The 22,594-nt window shown below is 43.9% G+C and overlaps 1 protein-coding gene across 1 annotated transcript in view; it reads left to right on the plus strand.

Annotated features, from left to right (window-relative positions):
• LOC142296283 (dihydroxyacetone phosphate acyltransferase-like) overlaps positions 1-22,594 on the plus strand; it is a 318,344-nt gene that overhangs the window by 56,505 nt on the left and 239,245 nt on the right. The window contains 3 exon segments of the mRNA XM_075339690.1: positions 6,678-6,807; positions 20,880-20,954; positions 20,957-21,005. Of these exon segments, the coding sequence (XP_075195805.1) occupies positions 6,678-6,807; positions 20,880-20,954; positions 20,957-21,005 (254 nt within the window).

The following is a 22,594-nucleotide window of genomic DNA, read 5'->3' on the forward strand; positions in this document are numbered from 1 at the left end:
GTTTGTCAGTATCTAGCCCTCATGAATTGTTGTTTATAGCAATAAACCCATACCCATATTAGGACTTGAATAAACATCCAGAGCAGGGGTCCTCTAGTACGGCGGGAGCTCAGGACATGGGCCAGCTCCACATGCTGTAGGGGCTGATTGATTTACATAGCTGGCTTCTGTCTCTAACAGCTGTTAATCACTTAAAAGCCACTGTAAATTTCTCTCAGCAGCACCGAAATGTAGCATTTGCCGATGTACCACCTCCCGTAGGCCCCTAGCGACATGATTATTCTTTAAAAATTAAAATAACCTGATACATAACATTTTATTGGATTATAATAGAAGGGGGAGCAACAGAGGAATTGAGCAGTATAAGACTACTTTCACACTGCATTTTTACTTGCGTTCAGTGGTCCCGTCTGAATTGCCCTTCCCCCACCCCACAAAGCGTGTTTCGGACGCATGCGCCGACAGGGCCATTGACTATAATGGAACAGACTCCATTATCGTGAGCTCTATTGTGCACCATTTCATTTCAGAAATGAAAGGAAATCTGTCATCAGGTTTTCGCTACCTCATTTCAGAGCAGCATGATGTAGAAAAAGAGACTCTGATTCCAATTATATATCACTTAGTTTACTGGATGCAGAAGTTGTGACACAATCAGAGTTTTTAGAATTAGCAATGCAGCAGAGCTGTGAAAGCTAGCGCCACCCACACCAATCTCTCTAGGTACAATGTCTATAGACAGTGAGCTGCTAATCAAAGGGGAAGGTTGCGTGGTTTAACAAGTGTAGTCTGGGCAATGACAATCACAGGTGATAAACCAGCATCACACATGGTAATAAATTACACATCATTCAACACTGTGTGTCAGCCCCTATCTCCTGATGTCTTCAGATTAAATATCAAAAGATTCCCTTTAACACCTAAAGGGAGGGTACTTTGAAGAGAAAGTTTGAAGATAATAACAAGCAAGTTCACTACAGTTAGCTTAAAAGGTAGATTGTCATTTCTTTTTGCGTTTGTTCCTGCATTTCAGAGGACTGGCAGATCAATCCCCCACTGACTCTGGGTTGGTGGGGGATTGATCCCTTGTATCTGGCTAGATGCCAGTCCCGTATAAACTCTATGGGGACCAAACTCCGATGCAAAGGGGTTGGAGTAAGTGCTTCATACTTACCGAGTCGCCACGGCGGCTGTTACACTACTCCCACCGCCTCTTATTCTTCTTCCTGGGTCGCTCATTAGCCTCATACATATGCACTACTTCCCCCGCCCACCGGCGTCTCTGAGTGGTTGCAGTCAGATGAGCCGCCACACTGAGTGACAGCGTGTCTGAGACTTCCAATCACAGACACCGGTGGGCGGGTCTATATCGTACAGAAAAATAAATACATTAAAAAATTGGCGTAGGATCCCCCCATATTATGACACCAGTACAGATAAAGCCCGACAGCTGGGGGCTGATATTCTCAGGCTGGGGATACCCATGGTTATTGGGCATCCCCCAGATTAAAAATATCAGCCAGCAGCCACACAAAATTGTCATATCCATTAGATGTTACAACCCCGGCACTTTTACTTGACTCTTTCTGATTGTCCTGGTGTGGTGGCAATCGGTTAATGAGGAAGTTAATGGCAGCCCACAGCAGCCACTAAGTCCTAGATTAGTGATGGCAAATGTCTATGAGACACCCCATCACTAATCTGTAAGTGAAAGTAAAAAATCCGAAAAAAATCCTATATTTTGAAATAAAAGACAAAAAAGCACCCTCTTTCACCATTTTATTAATCCCCAAAACACCCCTGCAGGTCCAACGTAAACTACATGTGGTCCCACGATGCTTCCACAGCTGCTACATCTAAAGCTCACAGCGAGTGCCATAGAATATGACTGCCTACTGTGAGCCCCACGCAGCGATTGAATTGAGCTGCACAATCAGCGGTGACATCACTCAGGTTAGATGCGAGCACAGCTGTAGTCCTCCACTTGTGACCGCAAATCACCTGAGTGACATCACTGCTGATCGCACGGCTCAATTCAGTTACTGCCTGGAGCTCACAGCTGGCTGTCATGTTCTATGGTGCAGATGTAGGGTTTTTGCAGCAGGTGCATTTTTTTCGGGGCCAAAAACGTGCATCTTTGTAGTCACCACAGAGATGCAGTGTGCGCACGTAGCCTAAGAATACCATTATCTGGAAAAATATCGGTTTGTTTGTTTGTTTGACAAAGATGCTGAACAATAACATCATCAAGAAATGTTTATTGGTTACATCAATATCAAATGAGAAGAATATTACACAAATACAATATCCCTACGTAGATTCCTGGGGACGGTCAATAAAGAATGCACACAGACAAAAGTGTATAAAAAGAAATCATTTTCTTCCTCCAATCAAATGAATAGTATAAAATTGATAAAACAGATAACAAATACATTATTACAATATTACAACAAAAAGACAATAACTCCTTAGGATTTTGGTTATTTCCATAATGTCATAGTTACCAGAAAGGAACCTTTTATATAGTGCCTCCTGATTATGCCATCTTGGTGTGGCCCTCTTCTCCTTGCAAATGTCCTTTCTTTAGTAAATCGTACATTTCTAATCAACCCCTCCCTGAAGGTCTCTCCTTCCTCTCTAAAATTTGCTCTCTCCCTGGGAAACACTTGAGTCTTTTATACCACATATGGGACTGCAGCTGTCAACATCCCCTTCCAATCTGATGACACTATCTTACTTTGTGATCAAAGAACTGCAATTATCCCTACCTTTTCATTCCCTAAAGGTCCAGTCACACTAAGCAACTTACCAGCGATCCCAACAACGATAGGGATCGCTGGTAAGTTGCTAGGAGGTTGCTGGTGAGATGTCACACTGCGACGCTCCAGCGATCCCACCAGCAACCTGACCTGGCAGGGATCGCTGGAGCGTCGCTACACGAGTTGCTGGTGAGCTCACCAGCAACCAGTGACCAGCCCCCAGCGCCGCGTGGAAGATGCTGCGCTTGGTAACTAAGGTAAATATCGGGTAACCAACCCGATATTTACCTTGGTTACCACCGCACGGAGCTACACGTGCAGAGAGCAGGGAGCAGCGCACACTGAGCGCTGGCTCCTTGCTCTCCTAGCTACAGCACACATCGGGTTAATTAACCCGATGTGTCCTGCAGCTACATGTGCACAGAGCAGGGAGCAGCGCACAATGCTTAGCGCTGGCTCGTTGCTCTCCTAGTTACAGCACACATCGGGTTAATTAACCCGATGTGTCCTGCAGCTACATGTGCACAGAGCAGGAGCCGGCACTGACAGTGAGAGCGGCGGAGGCTGGTAACAAAGGTAAATATCGGGTAACCAAGGACAGGGCTTCTTGGTTACCCGATGTTTACATTGGTTACCAGCCTCCGCAGAAGCCGGCTCCTGCTGCCTGCACATTTAGTTGTTGCTGTCTCGCTGTCACACACAGCGATCTGTGCTTCACAGCGGGACAGCAACAACTAAAAAATGGCCCAGGACATTCAGCAACAACCAACGACCTCACAGCAGGGGCCAGGTTGTTGCTGGATGTCACACACAGCAACATCGCTAGCAACGTCACAAAAGTTGTTCGTTAGCAGCGATGTTGCTAGCGATGTTGCTTAGTGTGACGGGGCCTTAAGATATGTTTAAAGGGAACCTAATGTGATATCTTCCTCTAGTTAGCATTTTTAATTAAATCCTGCTTATTCTTCATTCCTCATTGGCACACTGTATTTACGGTAATTCACAGAGATATGCTGGCCAGTTGATATCACCCCTAATGAAAATTTCTTGTATTTTAAAGGGAATCTATCAGCAGGATTTTCTTATGTAATGTGAGAACAGCATAAGGTAGGAGTTAAAACACAGATTTAAGTGGGGGCACTTATCATTCTGTGTACTGTTGTTTACTTGCAATGATTGTTTTAGAACAGGAGCTTATCATTATCTTGACTACATCAGCTACACTAGCCATGCCAGCTAGGCCAACCACTATGATAAGCAGCTCACTGCCAATAAACATTGTACATGGAGACCTGTGGTGTGGGCAGGATTAGCTTTCTCAGGTCTGCTTCATACTACATCTAAGAACTCTGATTGTATCACAATTGCTTCACCCAGTAAACTAAGTGATACAATGTTAGAATCAAAAACTTGATAAAAAAAAAGTACAATAGGGTATTATCCAAGCATACCAGAAGGGTGAAAGAGAGGCAAACCGCTCACCTGCTCGGGTTATGTGACCCCCAATAGTGTCAATCGTATGTTCAGCTCCTGCACGGACCACGTGCCACAACGGCAAAGGTACAAAATCCAGAGGGAAACCGAAATAAAAATGTGGTTCCTGCGCTGCTGTCGGTGAAGGAATCCAATATAAAATCAGAGTTGAAAATAAAAGGTGGTTTATGCAACGCGTTTTGGGGTATAATTTACTTCTTTCAGAAATGCCTGCAAAATAATGGTTTTGGCTTATAAATTCTGAGGTAAAAAATTCACCAAATACTCAATTCGTGCACGTGGTCTTATGAGTTTTTTGAGGACTTTTTGAAGCAGAAACTGATTAGAAACTCCAAGTCTTCCTTAAAAGTTCACAAAAACTAAACTCATAGACTTGAATGGAATGTGGAAAAATTGCAGATAAAATATTCATTTTCAGTTAGTTTCTGCCACAGAAACACATTAAAAACCTATGTAGTTCACATACAGTTAGGTCCAGAAATATTTGGACAGTGACACAATTTTCGCGAGTTGGGCTCTGCATGCCACCACATTGGATTTGAAATGAAACCTCTACAACAGAATTCAAGTGCAGATTGTAACGTTTAATTTGTAGGTTTGAACAAAAATATCTGATAGAAATTGTAGGAATTGTACACATTTCTTTACAAACACTCCACATTTTAGGAGGTCAAAAGTAATTGGACAAATAAACCAAACCCAAACAAAATATTTTTATTTTCAATATTTTGTTGCGAATCCTTTGGAGGCAATCACTGCCTTAAGTCTGGAACCCATGGACATCACCAAACGCTGGGTTTCCTCCTTCTTAATGCTTTGCCAGGCCTTTACAGCCGCAGCCTTCAGGTCTTGCTTGTTTGTGGGTCTTTTCGTCTTAAGTCTGGATTTGAGCAAGTGAAATGCATGCTCAATTGGGTTAAGATCTGGTGATTGACTTGGCCATTGCAGAATGTTCCACTTTTTTGCACTCATGAACTCCTGGGTAGCTTTGGCTGTATGCTTGGGGTCATTGTCCATCTGTACTATGAAGCGCCGTCCGATCAACTTTGCGGCATTTGGCTGAAAGTATATCCCGGTACACTTCAGAATTCATCCGGCTGCTCTTGTGTTTATTGATGACATAACAGCAGACAAGTGACCCAGTGCCATTGAAAGCCATGCATGCCCATGCCATCACGTTGCCTCCACCATGTTTTACAGAGGATGTGGTTTGCCTTGGATCATGTGCCGTTCCCTTTCTTCTCCAAACTTTTTTCTTCCCATCATTCTGGTACAGGTTGATCTTTGTCTCATCTGTCCATAGAATACTTTTCCAGAACTGAGCTGGCTTCATGAGGTGTTTTTCAGCAAATTTAACTCTGGCCTGTCTATTTTTGGAATTGATGAATGGTTTGCATCTAGATGTGAACCCTTTGTATTTACTTTCATGGAGTCTTCTCTTTACTGTTGACTTAGAGACAGATACACCTACTTCACTGAGAGTGTTCTGGACTTCAGTTGATGTTGTGAACAGGTTCTTCTTCACCAAAGAAAGTATAAGGCGATCATCAACCACTGTTGTCATCCATGGACGCCCAGGCCTTTTTGAGTTCCCAAGCTCACCAGTCAATTCCTTTTTTCTCAGAATGTACCCGTCTGTTGATTTTGCTACTCCAAGCATGTCTGCTATCTCTCTGATGGATTTTTTCTTTTTTTCAGCCTCAGGATGTTCTGCTTCACCTCAATTGAGAGTTCCTTAGACCGCATGTTGTCTGGTCAAAGCAACAGCTTCCAAATGCAAAACCACACACCTGTAATCAACCCCAGACCTTTTAACTACTTCATTGATTACAGGTTAACGAGGGAGACACCTTCAGAGTTAATTGCAGCCCTTAGAGTCCCTTGTCCAATTACTTTTGGTCCCTTGAAAAAGAGGAGGCTATGCATTACAGAGCTATGATTCCTAAACCCTTTCTCCGATTTGGATGTGAAAACTCTCATATTGCAGCTGGGAGTGTGCACTTTCAGCCCATATTATATATATAATTGCATTTCTGAACATGTTTTTGTAAACAGCTAAAATAACAAAACTTGTGTCACTGTCCAAATATTTCTGGCCCTGACTGTATGTCTTTATCATTAACGTTTTATCAAAGTAACAGAATGTATCCAAAGCAAAACAGCTTTACTAAATAAACATGACATCAAAAGGGCACAAATTTGCAGCGGACAAAAAACATGATAAAAAGTACATGTTAAAATAATACAGTGAAAAGAAACAAGCAACCTAAGTTAGCTAATATGTGCAGAAGTGCTGCAGAATATCTACATCAATAACTCACCAAATACTAATCGTGGTAACATAGCATTAGGGTACGCTATTATGACCTTGTCACATGTCATCTACTCACAATTTTTGTGTTTTTGTATTTTTTTATTTTGCAGTTGGCAAAAGCCATTCAAGAACATCCAGTTGTGCTGCTGCCGAGCCATCGGAGCTATATTGACTTCCTGTTAATATCTTACATTATGTTCACTTATGACTTGCCCATTCCAGTTATTGCTGCAGGCGAAGGTAACATCAACTGTTATGTTTTCATTTTTCAAAACAGGTGAAGGTACAATTGTGTCCCTTTCTTTGTCAGCTATATTTGATAACACATTGTTTGTGAATTGACAATTTTTTGGCATGAATACTTCTCAATTAGTGATTTTTTTATTACCCACAAACTCATCAATCGATTTGTGCTTTCTTAAAGTCGATTTTTTGCAGTTCACTTTTCTGATTTTTACATCAATGTAATTTGTATAATAAAATCCATTCCTCCCCTGAAATGATGTTTGATCCTATATAATTCAGGGTTTCAAAAAATAGAGGCTTTAACAGAGGCTACGGACCAATAAAAAACAAACAAAAGTTTATTCTAAAAAAATATATGGAAAATGAAGACAACGCATTTCTGGGACCCACAATACAAATGTCCCCCTTCCTCAGGTACCTTGGACACCTGAGGAAGAGAACATTTGTATTGTGGGTCCCAGAAAAGTCTCTATTTTTTAATCCCTTGAATTGCTCTACACCTGCTTGCAGGTGAGAGGCTCTGAGTGCAGCAGCGGCTCCAATCAAACAAGACCACCGGATCTTACCTTACACGCCGGTCCAGTAAGTCTAGTCCTGGACTGTGCCTGGTTCTTATCCCCAGTATCAGTGCTGGTCCCGTAGCTCCGTGGTGGGTCCGTCTCTCGTGTTGCGAGAGCTGTTTGAGTTATTCCCCGGACCATATCAGTGTCAGCGCTGGTCTCCGGTTTCTCAGTGAATCTGCGGGAGAAATCTTCCAGACTCTCATGCGTGCTGTACCTTCACATCTCTGCAGTGTCATTACCTTTTCTGACCAGCTTGCTACCATTCCTCCACGCTAACCGAAGTTGTGCAAGGGTACACAACCGCCAAGGTGAGCTGTTAATGATTGTATTTTTTACACCCTTGTAGCAGTTTTCACACGGGAGCGCTCTCCTTTTCTCTCTTTTTTTACATTGATCCTATGTATGGCAGTTATTTTTGTTCAATTTGTCCACCATTTTGTGAAATATGCAATATTTTTGTGTTGAAAAGTCACAAAATGGGTCAAAGACCAAAAAATCCGCCATGAAGCATGTGTGCCATTTTGAAACATTTGGTGCAAAGATGGCAGCAAATATGACAAGACAAAAAAGAAAAGAGACTCCAAAAACACCTTGAAAGGATGAATATATGGTAGTATTGAGTATTGAAGAAATACCATGCTATTGGAACATACCGATATTTTCATGATGCAAAGTTACAATGTTGCTACATTTTGGGCCCTGTCAATCAGAATCAGTCTAAGGCCAGAGATATGTCTTGTGGCTCCAGCCCCAAGATGTCTCCTTTATTTGTTAGTCATCTCTACTTGGACTTATAAAATCTTTTAAGCTTGTGACTTGAGCATTGAGGGATAAAGATAAAATGTGGAACATGTATGTTTTACTTTGTGTTGCTTGAAGCAAATATTGAAGCGGTAATAGAAGAAGAATAACTATAATGGAAGTACAAGTAAAATATATCTTTGTACCGTGTTAGCCAGTAGAGATAAAAAATTGTCTAAAAGAACTGAGAGTCCTCAGTGGTTGATACCTTTTAATGGCTAACTGAAAAGATGGTAATAATTGCAAGCTTTCGAGACTACTCAGGTCTCTTCGTCAGGCATGGTATAACACAAAATCTGAAGAGTCACATATTTAAACACAACAGGACATAGAATAGTGCAGTAAAAAAAAAAAAAAGATCCGTAATGTCATGCAAGGGCTATGAGAGTGTGCATTTTGTTTCTCGCAGACAGCTTTTTATGATTAAATAAGTAAAAAAATGAAAAAAACGACATGTAGTCCACTCTACTGTTGATAACCACCAGCAAAGGTAAAACAGACAGCTGAAGGCTGATGCTATCAGGCTGGGAAGGTTCATGGTTATTGGGCCCTTCATAGCCTAAAAATAGCAATTTACAGACTCCCCAGAGGTAGTGTATCACATAAGATGGTCTAATTCGACTATTTCCGATTGCCCTAGTGCAGTGGCAAGCAGTGGTAACAGTTTTGGGGATTGAAGTCAGCTATGTAGTTTCAGTGGCATCACGCCCTGGTGTGAGAAGTGGAGAGCCGTTAATCAGACATCCCATTACTAATCTAGTAAGTGAAAATAAATAAACACACACACAAAAATATTTTATTTTTAAAACCCAATTATTTAAAAAAAAAAAAAAAAGCCATGCAGGTCCGACATAATGCATGGTTTCTCACGTAGTCCAGGAAATCCGTCGAAGTCCACAAGTGAAAAGTTGAAACATAGAGAAAGAGAAAAATAAAGAAATAAAAATGAGACTTTCCTTTGTTCACCAATTTATTACAGGCCAAAAGTTTGCAGCTCCCACAACGTTCCTTAATTACCTATCAAAGGCTATGAAGCCTGAGAATGAGGCTCCATAGACTTTAAGCAGCAGCCAGTCCCACCTCACGCTGATAACTACGAGACCCGAGACACTGATGAGCAGTGATTGTCAGTATCATCACCGCTCATCAGTCTGATTTTGCTGATGTCACCGCTCATCCCAAGTCTCGCAGAGTGCAGTGTGAGGCGGAATTGGCTGCTACTCAAAGCTATGGAACATTTTTTTGGAGCCTCAGAATGAGGCTTCTTAGCCTTTGATAGATAGTCAAAGAACGTCATTGGCACCGCTTGACTACTTCAAATCTGACATCTTTTTTTTCTTATAAATTAGTGAACGAGGGAGCGTGTCTTGTTTTTATTTCTCTCTTTTTATGTCTTTCAGGTTTCCATTTGTGGACTACGTATGATTCCTTGAACTAAGTTGGACCTGCATTGCATTTTTTTTAATAAAATCCTGAACCAAGGAAACTGAGGGAGTGTTTATTTAAATTAAATAGTTTTGTTGTGCGTGTGTTTTTTTTTTTTTTTTTTTTCTTTTACTTACTAGGTTAGTAATGAGGGTGTCTGATAGACACCTTTCTATTACTAACACCAGGGCTTGGTGCCAGCTGACACTACACAGCTGACATCACCCCCAAAAACCATTACCCTCATTGCCAACGCACCAGGGCAATAGGGATGTGCCAGAATTAGAGCATCTAATGTGATGCGCCTGTGGGTTCGTATTTTTAGGTTAGGAAGGGCCCCATAATTATGGACCTTCCTTTCCCAGTCTGATAATATCAGTTCACAGTTGTCAGCTTTACCTTTGCTAATTATGAACAAATAAGGGGTACCCCACATCGATTTATTTATTTAATCATTAAAAAGCTGTCCAATATGCTCCACAGGGGTGCAATTTTATTATATATATCTGTCACTCTGTCTATATGTCTGTCGCGTTGTCTGTATGATTGTTGCACTGTCTTTCTGTCACTGTCTATTTGTCTCTCTGTCTGTATGTCTTTTTCTCTGTATGTCTTTTCCCTTTATCTATGTCTTTCTCTCTGTCTGTATGTCTATGCTGTCGCCTGTCTGTCGTTCTGGCTGTCGCTCTGTCTATATGTTTGTTGCTCTGTCTGACGCTCTGTCTAGAAGTCTGCCGCTTTCTCTGTTGCTCTGTTTGTGTATGTATCTATATCTATTTTTATCTGTTATTTGCTCATAGATCCGACATAAAAAACAAGATTCAGTTCTCCAATGATTAATATAAAACTCCTTTATTGGTACATCAATTCAAAGGGATATACATATTAAAACAGAGAAAAATAGGGGAATGCATAGGATACAAAATCAGACTCGGGGCACAATTTAAAAACATTGCTGTTTATATACAGTACAGACAAAAGTTTGGACACACCTCATCTCTAGAACAACTGTTAAGAGGAGACTTTGTTCAGCAGTCCTTCACGGTAAAATAGCTGCTAGGAAACCACTGCTAAGGACAGGCAATAAGCAGAAGAGACTTGTTTGGGCTAAAGAACACAAGAAATGGACATTAGACCAGTGGAAATCTGTGCTTTGGTCTGATGAGTCCAAATTTGAGATCTTTCGTTCCAACCACCATGTCTTTGTAGAAAAGGGGAACGGATGGACTCTACATGGCTGGTTCCCCACTGTGAAGCATGGAGGAGGAGGTGTGATGGTGTGGTGACATTGTTCGGGATTTATTCAAAATTGAAGGCATACAGAACCCGCATGCCTACCACAGCATCTTGCAGCGGCATGCTATTCCATCCGGTTTGTGTTTAGTTGGACCATCATTTATTTTTCAACAGGACAATGACCCCAAACACACCTCCATTGTGTGTAAGGGCTATTTGATCAAGAAGGAGAGTGATGGGGTGCTACGCCAGATAACCTGGTCTCCACAGTCACCAGACCTGAACCCAATTGAGATGGTTTGGGGTGAGCTGGACCACAGAGTGAAGGCAAAAGGGTCAACAAGTGCTACACATCTCTGGGAACCCCTTCAAGACTGTTGGAAAACCATTTCCGGTGACTACCTCAAAGTAGTAATGAAAGCAAAAGGTGGCTACTTTGAAAAACCTAGAATATAAGACATATTTTCAGTTGTTTCACACTTTTTTAAGTATTTCATTACACATGTTTTAATTTATAGTTTTGATGCCTTCAATGTGAATCTACAATTTTCAGAGTCCTGAAAATAAAGAAAACTCTTTGCATGAGGTGTGTGCAAACGTTTGGTCTGTACTGTGTGTATGTATATATGTATATATATATATATGTATATATATATATATATAAGATAGATAGATAGAGAGAGAGATATAGATAGATATAGTGGATGGTAGTGTGATGCATAGGGTAAATAGATAAATATGTGTATACTGGATATATAAAGTCAATAGAAAGTCAACAGGGTGTGTGTGAATAATAGCACCAAGGTGTGAAAGTATGGGAATCTCACAAACAGAACTAAGCCAGTGCTAAATGGGACACATCAGAGAAAATAACTTTATCACAGTCCTCTACAGTCTAGTCCATGTACTTTGTACTTGCTGCAAAATGTCAGTCTGTCCTTGATGTTTTTCTTTGCTTCACTTCTTGACACCGACCAGCCTCCAAAGGTCTTCGTCTTTCTGACAGCTGCCTGTTTCCATTCCTGAGCAAACTTTGCACTTTTGTTAAACCCAATCCCATAGCTTACCTCACTTTATTGTTGAGCACTGCACTTTATTCTCTTCTTTTTGCAGGGTTTTACAGGGTAAGGGTAGGGGCAGTAGTCGATGAGTGAGGGTGCCATATTGTGCATCTAGGGTGCCGACCTCCGCTGCCAGGTAGGGCACAGGAGGGAGTGTGTATTGTAGGGACGTCTCTTCCTTCCTCCCTTCTGTGCACCTATTAATACAATACTAGGGATTTGTGGTTATTGATTATTTTAATGTTTTTAATAAAAGTTGACATTTTTTAAGTTAGGGTTCTATGTTAGACATTGTTTATTACCTGAAAGCTATTGTAATTATATCATACATATCTAGTGGAGACAGAGCTGAGCCTTGCTGGAAGTCAGTGCTTTTTTACATATTCATTAATGGCCTGCGTTCATCAAAGTTTTGAGTCATCATCTCACACAGATTGGGCTATTAAAGAGCACACATAGCAGAGGGAGGAAGGGATATGAGAAGAAGCAAGAGCTGTCGGGAATGTAGATTTAGGCTGTGTCCGCACTTTGCGTTTTCACCTGCTTTTCACCTGCTTTTCAGCAGCGTTTTGAACTGCAGCGTTTTCATGCCAAAATGCATGCGTTTTTATTTTCAAGCAAAGTCTATGGGAATTGGTGATTTCTTGTCCGCACTTTGCGTTTTCAAACGCAGCGTTTAATTTGCATAATTTTGGGCAAAAACTCAGCACTCAAAGAAGCAGCATGTCAATTGTTTTTGCCATTTGGGCTGCGTTTTGATAACATTGAAGTCAATGAGAAGTTGTAACAAGCAAGCAACATCAAAATTCCAGCGTTTTACATGCTTTTTAGCTGCAGAAAGCATGCGTTTTGGACTACATCTACGCATGCGTTTCTGACATCAAAATAATGGAATAATATGTCCCTTTACACACACACATAGTCCAACAATTAAATTAATGAAAAATATTAATTTATTGTTATTTTAGCGATAAATAGTATAAAACAGCTATAATTATATTAAATATAACTATTTTCGTTATGATTTAATTATTTATATTTGGTTTTTTTTTCCCCTTTTTTCATAGTATTTGACTGTTAAAACTTTATTTAGCAGTGTCTTTATGTTCAAAACCCATCTGTCTTTTAGCAATGGAAAAGCATGTAAAAAGCACTAAAAACGTGGCTAAAACGCTGGAAAAACGCACGCGTATTTACCTCGTTTCCGTGGACAAAAGCAACTTTGGCAAAAGTAATTTCTGCCAAAACATGCGTTTTGAACTGCAACTACCTCAACGCTAAGTGCGGACATAGCCTAAGCAATGGAAGAATAGGACCGCGCATTTAGCTATGCGAAGCTGGATGCACATTTGGGTAAATGGAAATGAAAAAAAGACACAGAAGTACAATAAAGATTCTTTTTGCTGGGCTTGGTCTATATATAAATAGCTTTACAGTTACCATGTTTTCTGAAAAATGTGCAATTATATCAATTATCCTTCAATATTTCCCTTCAATGGAACTATGGGGCTGTAACCAGCCCCTGTAAAACAACCTCATAGCATTACCACTCTTCTACTAACTTTACAGTTAGCACAATAAAATCAGGAAATTAACGTCCTCTTGACATTTACCAAATCCAAATTGGTTGATCACACTGCTAGATAGAAAGACTGGTTCCTCACTCTACAAAACACAATTCCATTGCTTCAGAGTCCAGTAGTGGTCTGCTTCACACGACTCCATACGACACTTGACATTGTGCTTGCAGATGTAAGGTTCGCATGTAGCTAATCAGCCATGGAATCCCATGCAATGAAGGTCCTGATGCACAGTTCTTGCGCTCATGTTAATGCCAGAGCTCATTTTTGCCCTACTCTTCAGCAGTTGATGACCTAGCTCTGTAAATTGTGGTTTGCTACTTGATTGCCAGCTGCAGTAGTTCCTAAATGGTTCCACTTTTCAATAATCAGAATAGATCATATAATATGCTGGAGGGGAGAAACTTAAAGGGGTGGTTCACCCATTTTTTTTTTCCCAATGATTCTCACTTACCATTGTCTGCATCTTCTGCATTGGCTTCCGTTTCCATTTCTGGCACTGAGCGGCGCTATCCTGCACGCTCAGTGCTGTCACATGACTCCCTGGAGCTGTGGCCGCCGGCATCCTCTGACGTCCCGGCATTTCCGGGCTCTCAAACAAGACGGGTACGTCACAGGATGCCGGCGCCACTCAGATTGAGTGACAGGGCTGTGGGCGGTGACTACCGCACGTCACAGCTCAGCATCGAGGGGAGGATCCGGAGGACGTCAGTGTGGAGCCGGCGTCCTGCAGATGGTGAGGCTGAGGCACGGGGCGCCAGTGTGCAGTGCAGGGGGGGGGGGTCTTCAGCTGAATCCCCCCCTGCATGTAAGTATGTGATCACACTGTCCACCCACCTGCTCTGCTGCGATGTCAGGAGAGCGGCCGGTGTCGGGCAGTGTGATCGTGTGCTCCTCCCAGCAGCAAGACACTGACAGGCATGTCACCGCTGTGCTCTGCCATCTGTCCTGCTGCATGGGACCATCTGTCTGCACTCTGTCACCTGCACCACAAGTCACAGAGTGGAGACAGTTGGTGACAGAGCACCTCTTCCCCCCCCTCTTCTTTCCCCACTCTCTTCTCCCCCCCCTCTCTCTTCTCCCCCCCTCCCTCTCTCTCCCCCCTCCCTCTCTCTCCCCCCTCCCTCTCTCTCCCCCCTCCCTCTCTTCTCCCCCCCTCCCTCTCTTCTCCCCCCGCTCGCTCTCTTCTCCCCCCCTCGCTCTCTTCTCCCCCCCTCGCTCTCTTCTCCCCCCTCGCTCTCTTCTCCCCCCCTTGCTCTCTTCTCCCCCCCTCGCTCTCTTCTCCCCCCCTTGCTCTCTTCTCCCCCCCTCGCTCTTTTCCCCCCCGCTCGCTCTCTTTTCCCCCCCGCTCGCTCTCTTCTCCCCCCCTCGCTCTCTTCTCCCCCCCTCGCTCTCTTCTCCCCCCCTCGCTCTCTTCTCCCCCCTCGCTCTTTCCACCCCCGCTCGCTCTCTTTCCCCCCCGCTCGCTCTTTCCCCCCCCGCTCGCTCTCTTTCCCCCCCCCCGTTCGCTCTCTTTCCCCCCCCGCTCGCTCTCTTCCCCCCCCCGCTCGCTCTCTTTTCCCCCCCGCTCGCTCTCTTTTCCCCCTCTCTCTCTTCTCCCCCCCTCTCTCTCTTCTCCCCCCCTCCCTCTCTCTCCCCCCTCCCTCTCTCTCCCCCCTCCCTCTCTCTCCCCCCTCCCTCTCTCTCCCCCCTCCCTCTCTTCTCCCCCCCTCCCTCTCTTCTCCCCCCCTCCCTCTCTTCTCCCCCCCTCGCTCTCTTCTCCCCCCCTCGCTCTCTTCTCCCTCCCTCGCTCTCTTCTCCCCCCTCGGTCTTTTCCCCCCCACTCGCTCTCTTTCCCTCCCCGCTCGCTCTCTTTCCCTCCCTGCTCGCTCTCTTTTCCCCCCCCCGCTCGCTCTCTTTTCCCCCCCCCGCTCGCTCTCTTTTCCCCCTCTCTCTCTTTTCCCCCTCTCTCTCTTCTCCCCCCCTCTCTCTCTTCTCCCCCCCTCGCTCTCTTCTCCTCCCCTCGCTCTCTTCTCCCCCCCTCGCTCTCTTCTCCCCCCCTCGCTCTCTTCTCCCCCCCTCGCTCTTTTCCCCCTCCCCTCGCTCTCTTCTCCCCCCCCGCTCGCTCTCTCCCCCCCCCGCTCGCTCTCTTTTCCTCGCTCTCTCCTGGCATGGTCAGTCCAGAAATCTCTCCATCGTGGAGGGGTGAGAGGGAGTAATAAACATGGAGTCCCTACTGTGTCTGTGTATTTATTTCTAATAAAGTATTTTTCTCTGTGTGATGTCTTTTTTTTTTTTTTAAACCCTTTGTTGGAGATTCTTAATGGCCAGGTTAAACTTGGCCTGACATTAAGAATCTCGGGCTTTATACCAGCTGGTAAAACATAGCTGGTATTAACCCCTTATTACCCAGCGTGCCACCTGCCACCAGGGCCACTGGAAGAGTTGGATACAGCGCCTGAAGATGGCGCTTCTATGAAAGCGCCATTTTCTGGGGCAGCTGTGGACTGCAATTCGCAGTGGGGGGCCCAGAAAGTTTGGGCACCCTGCACTGTGGATTCCAATCCCCAGCTGCCTAGTTGTACCTGGCTGGACTCAAAAATTTGGCGAAGCCCACATCATTTTTTTTTTTTTTAATTATTTCATGAAATTCATGAAAAAAAAGGGCTTCTCTATATTTTTGGTTCCCAGCCGGGTACAACTAGGCAGCTGGGGGTTGGGGGCAGCCCGTAGCTGCCTGCTGTACCTGGCTAGCATACAAAAATATGGCGAAGCCCACGTCATTTTCTTAAAAACGTTTTCAGGGAAAAACCTTTTATATAAAAAAAAAATGCTTCCCTGCATTTCTATTGCCAGTGAAAGTAACACCAAGCAGCGGGGGCTAGCAGCCAGTAGCTGCTTTGGTTACCCTTAGCAATAGAAAATGCAGCGGGAGCCCACAAACAATGTGATTTTTTTTGTTTTTTTATTTTTAATGAATTTTTTTTAAAAAAAATCGGCATGGGCTTCGCCCATCGAGCACCAGAGCATTTTACTGCTCAATTCATCCCAAGTAATCAGATGACTCCAGTGTCGGCCGATTACTTGTTCTGTGTCCCCCTGCATCCATCGCAGCGTGTACGGGCTGTGAGGTCAGCGGAGTGGAGACAGTGACATGCTCTGCTCTGACACATAGTGTGCTGCATGTCACTATCTTTCTCCACTCTGGCACTTGTTGTGCAGGTGACCGGATGCTACATGTCACTAACTGTCTCCACTATGGGACTTGTTGTGCAGGTGAGAGTGTATACAGTTGGTACTATGCAGCAGAAGTCACAGAGTGGAGCAAGTTAGTGACATGTATCATCCGGTCACCTGCACAACAAGTCCCAGAGTGGATACAGTGACATGCAGCACACTATGTGTCAGAGCAGAGCATGTCACCAACTTGCTCTGCTCTGTCACCTGCGGTGCTGCATGTCACGTTTTTGCCGCGATTTGGTGCCTTTTTTGCTGCGTTTTTGCTCACTGCGTTTTTAATCAGTGCACAATGCCATTAAAGATTGTTGATGAAAAAAATAAAAAAGGTCTGATGTCATTTCCTTATTCAAAATGTTCATTGTATGCAGGAGAGCAGACAGCAGCTGCAGAACTACAAGGCTCAGCATCCTCCATTCACTAGTGTATGCAGGAGAGCAGACAGCAGCTGCAGAACTACAAGGCTCAGCATCCTCCATTCACTAGTGTATGCAGGAGAGCAGACAGCAGCTGCAGAACTACAAGGCTCAGCATCCTCCATTCACTAGTGTATGCAGGAGAGCAGACAGCAGCTGCAGAACTACAAGGCTCAGCATCCTCCATTCACTAGTGTATGCAGGAGAGCAGACAGCAGCTGCAGAACTACAAGGCTCAGCATCCTCCATCCAGGACTGTATGCAGTTTTTTACCCAAAAAGGAAAAAAAAATGACATGGGCTTCGCCATATTTTTGTATGCTAGCCGGGTACAGCAGGCAGGTACGGGCTGCCCCCAACCCCCAGCTGCCTATTTGTACCCGGCTGGGAACCAAAAATATAGAGAAGCCCTTTTTTTTTTAATTATTTCATGAATTTCATTAAATAATTTTAAAAAAAAATGACGTAAGCTTCGCCTAATTTTAGTGTCCAGCTGGGTACAACTAGGCAGCTGGGGATTGGAATCCACAGTGAAGGGTGCCCAAGCTTTCTGGGCACCCCCACTGCGAATTGCAGTCCACAGCCACCCCGGAAAATGGCGCTTTCATAGAAGCGCCATCTTCTGGCGCTGTATCCAACTCTTCCAGCTGCCCTGATGCCGGGTGGCTAGCTAGGTAATAATGGAGTTAGGGCTAGCTGTATATTATCAGCTAGCCCTAAGCCCGAAATTCATGGTGTCACGCCAATATTAGACATGGCCACCATGAATTTCTAGTAATGATAAAAAAAAACCACAACACAGAGAAAAATATTTTTATTAGAAATAAAACACAACACAATTAGTGACTCCATCTTTATTGAAATAAAGAACCCCCCCTCCGCAGTAATCCTGGGTTAGGGTCCCGCGCCGTCCAATCAGGATCCAATATCATCTGATCGGTTTGCTGGAAGGCAAAGCGATCAGATGATGTGTCAGGTTAAACTACGTGAATCACATCATACATCAGCTGATTGTCTAAAAGCCGATTATACAATCAGCTGATGCATCAGTAGAAAAAAAAAAAAAAAATAAAATACTCACGTCTGTGCTGATTACCGGCAGCTCCTGCAGCGGAGTCTGATCCTGTCCCATCGCTGCAGCAGCTGCCGGTAATCAGCTGATGAAGTCCCCTGACGGCAGGATCAGCTGATAGCCGGCCGAGCGCGAAGAAGCCGGCGACACCACGAGAATCGATCAGCTGATGCGTCAGGTGACTGCATCAGGTGATCCACAGCCAGGTCCTGCAAGCTTCGTGCGTGCCCCGGGGAGACTGCACACAGCCAGAGCGGCGGGACCGAGACAGGGGCTGGAAGCAGGCATGGCACCGGGACCCTGCAGACAGGTGAGTATGACATACACACACACATACACACACACACACACACACACACACACACACTGTATATACGTGCACACATACACACACTGTATATACGCACACACATACACTGTATATACTCGCACACACACTTTCTTCCCCTGGCTGTGTAGAGCTGCTGCTGTCTCTGTGTGATTTCTCTTAGTGCACATCCACTGGGAAGAGGCAGGGAAGAGGGTTTGGGTGGGAGCAGAGTGGGTGTATTAGACACAATGGGTGTGTTAGATAAGCCAGACACCGCCCTAGAGCCACAAAGAATTCTGGGACTTGTAGGAACTGAACACAGGAAGTCAGAGGAGAGATTAACCCCATCAGAGCTGGAGACAGCAATGAGCATGTGCTGCTAGTGCACAATAAAAGCTAATTTTGCTGAAAAAACATAATAGATGTGTTGAGGGGCACATATTAGCAAGATTTATCAGAAAAAAAAAATCAGTTTTGGTAACTGGACAACTTCTTTAACTTACTGACTTTCTACAATGGTGCCATCCTGTTACAGTACCATGCTAGTATGTTTTCCCAGTGCAGGCTAATGTTTTCCATGAAGCCATTGATTTGAGCGGCCAAGTGCAATCCAATAATCGGATCCAATTCGGACATGCTGAGATTTCCTTGAACCAGCTTGGTCTGAGGAAAAAATTACTATGGGGAGATAAGGTATGCACACCAGTGACTATGTAAGGGGAATACATGGAATAGCAGAAACTGCTGTGTGAATACTGACATGAAAAATTCAATAGCTATATGTAAGGATGAAATGTGAAAAATGGAATCTGCATTACTGCCATGAATATATGAATAAAGAGAAATTTAGCTACTGAATTGATCAATGCAATAGAGCCCCAACACTACGCCAAAGTATTTCTCTACATTGGGGTCCCTAGCTTATGTGTGTCCTCTCATGCAGTTAAAAAACTTACCGTGTATGGGAAGCTGAGACCCAGGCTATATATACGATGTGGATTGGCAATAGGTGTGTGTGGGGAGGGTTCCCAAACGAAAAACAACTAACAAATAAGAAATAACGTTTGGAACTCCATTCTATGTCTGAACTGGGTGCAAAAACCTAAAAAAACATCACTATGGGGAGATAAGGTATGCACACCAGTGACTATGTAAGGGGAATACATGGAATAGCAGAAACTGCTGTGTGAATACTGACATGAAAAAATCAGACATAGAATGGAGTTCCAAACGTTATTTCTTATTTGTTAGTTGTTTTTCGTTTGGGAACCCTCCCCACACACACCTATTGCCAATCCACATCGTATATATAGCCTGGGTCTCAGCTTCCCATACACGGTAAGTTTTTTAACTGCATGAGAGGACACACATAAGCTAGGGACCCCAACGTAGAGAAATACTTTGGCGTAGTGTTGGGGCTCTATTGCATTGATCAATTCAGTAGCTAAATTTCTCTTTATTCATATATTCATGGCAGTAATGCAGATTCCATTTTTCACATTTCATCCTTACATATAGCTATTGAATTTTTCATGTCAGTATTCACACAGCAGTTTCTGCTATTCCATGTATTCCCCTTACATAGTCACTGGTGTGCATACCTTATCTCCCCATAGTGATGTTTTTTTAGGTTTTTGCACCCAGTTCAGACATAGAATGGAGTTCCAAACGTTATTTCTTATTTGACGAAAAAATTAGACAGTGCTTGGCCAATAAATAACATTTGTCCAAGTGCAATCTGATGTTTTGTCGGCTAGCACTCAAACCGAAAATACGGTGGTGAAAGTGAGCCATTTTACAAATGAATATAAGTGCTCATTGCATAGCTAAGTGATGGAGTTTTTATATCTGAATCAATGGGTCTGAGTGAACACCTTAATCTGTCAGCAGGTTTTTGCTATGTAAGCGAAGGACAGCATGCTGTAAGAGTTAAAAAAGAACAAAAAGCAACTGTGCTTCTCTTATCAGTGTGTGTGCAATTGTAATGGCTTTATTAACCTATGATTAACATTGCAGTAATAGAAATTCATATGCACAGCAGTCCGACATGCCCCCTTCTGTGATTAACACCCTCACAGTCCATGTACACTCTCTATTGAGAGTCTGTGTGGGTGGACAACTCCCAGCTACATGCTTAAAACTCAATTCTTTGATTGTGACAGAACGATTGCACCCAGTAATCTATGTGATACACCGTTGGATTCAGAATCTCCGTACCTATATTATGTTTCTGTCAAATGAGGTAGCTAAAACCTGCTGACAGATTCCCTTTAGGAGGTGCATCCCAATACATTTGTCCATATAGTGCATATTTGAATGTTTTTCTGCCTAAACTTTCTCTTGTATTATCAAATATTTTATTGCCTTTTTGTTGTGTCATGTCATAGACCTCAGTCATATGAAATTTGTTGGATCATTTCTCCGCTTGTCTGGAGCCTTCTTCATAAGACGCACATTCCATGGGAGAAGCTTTACTGGGCAGTGTTTTCAGAATACGTGAAGACATGCTTCGGGTTAGTTTTTTTTTGCAAATTACACTACTATCTGTTCAATATTTGTTCATTAGCTTTATTGTCTGTTAATCCATGAAATCTTAAGCTGGTGTCACACATAACGACGACGACCAACGACGTCGCTGCTACGTCACCATTTTCTGTGACGTTGCAGCGACGTCCCGTCGCTGTCGCTGTGTGTGACATCCAGCAACGACCTGGCCCCTGCTGTGAGTCGCCGGTCGTTGCTGAATGTCCAGCTTCATTTTTTGGTCGTCACTCACTCCGCTGTGACACACACATCGCTGTGTGTGACAGCGAGAGAGCGACGAAATGAAGCGATCAGGAGCCGGCACTGGCAGCTGCGGTAAGCTGTAACCAGCGTAAACATCGGTAACCAAGGGAAGACCTTTCCCTAGTTACCCGATGTTTACGCTGGTTACCAGCCTCCGCTCTTGCTGCCAGCGCCGGCTCCTGCACTGTGACATGTGGCTGCAGTACGCATCGGGTAATTAACCCGATGTATACATGTAGCAAGGAGAGCAAGGAGCCAGCGCTAAGCAGTGCGCGCGGCTCCCTGCTCTCTGCACTGTGACATGTAGCTGCAGCACACACATCGGGTTAATTAACCCGATGTGTGCTGCAGGAGAGCAAGAGCCAGCGCTAAGCGCGGCTCCTGCTCTCTGAACATGTAGCACAGCGACCTTATGATCGCTGCTTCTGCTGTGTTTGACAGCTAAGCAGCGATCATAACAGCGACTTACAGGTCGCTGTTACGTCACCGAAAATGTGACGTAACAGCGACGTCGTTGTCGCTGTCGTTTAGTGTGACACCAGCTTAAGAGAGCTATAGCATGTTATATAGTTAAACAGAAATAAACTACCAGGATTCTGCGATATGAACTAAAGGCAGTGCCATACTGGCACGAAGATGCTGAATACAAGCATACCTGTTGTAGAAAGATCTGATGCTTGGTTGATGAAATATCTTTAATTAAAGTTGCAGAAATGTACTGCACTTTGATTGACGGGTGCAACGGGGCAAGCATTTGTGGGTCAGGTCCCCGGTGTTTATTTCTCCTCCGCCATCCTCGTAGCTTGCCCCATTTTCTTTATTTGAATATCACACTGCTCCACCATTGCTGTTGTTGGTGGCCCATGTGCATTGCCATAGTAATTCTGTCATTTTTTTTTTTTACATATGTGCACGCCTACTCATATGCCCCTACTGCCCATAGTCTTCACTGCAGTGTCTTCAATAAAATGGCGGCAGAGATTTGCGGTACGTCCATGCGCGGACTACAGCGCCATTTTAATGAAGGCAGAGTTCCTGTGCAATGCACACGCACCCCCAACAACTGCAATGGCGGGGCTGTGCGATATTAAAATAAAGGAAAGGAAGCAAGCCAGGAGGACACCAGGAGAGGATCAAATGCGGAGCACCCAACCGACAAAGCCCGTACCTGTTGCACCCATCAATCAAAGTGCACGGTATTTCTGCAACTTTTATTAAAGATATTTCATCAACCAAGCAGACGATCTTTCTACACCAGGTACCAGGATTCAGCATCCTCAATGACTTTAGTTCATATCGCAAATCTTTGTGGTTG

This window comes from Anomaloglossus baeobatrachus, chromosome 3 (genome assembly GCF_048569485.1).
Source record: "Anomaloglossus baeobatrachus isolate aAnoBae1 chromosome 3, aAnoBae1.hap1, whole genome shotgun sequence".
NCBI lineage: Eukaryota > Metazoa > Chordata > Amphibia > Anura > Aromobatidae > Anomaloglossus > Anomaloglossus baeobatrachus.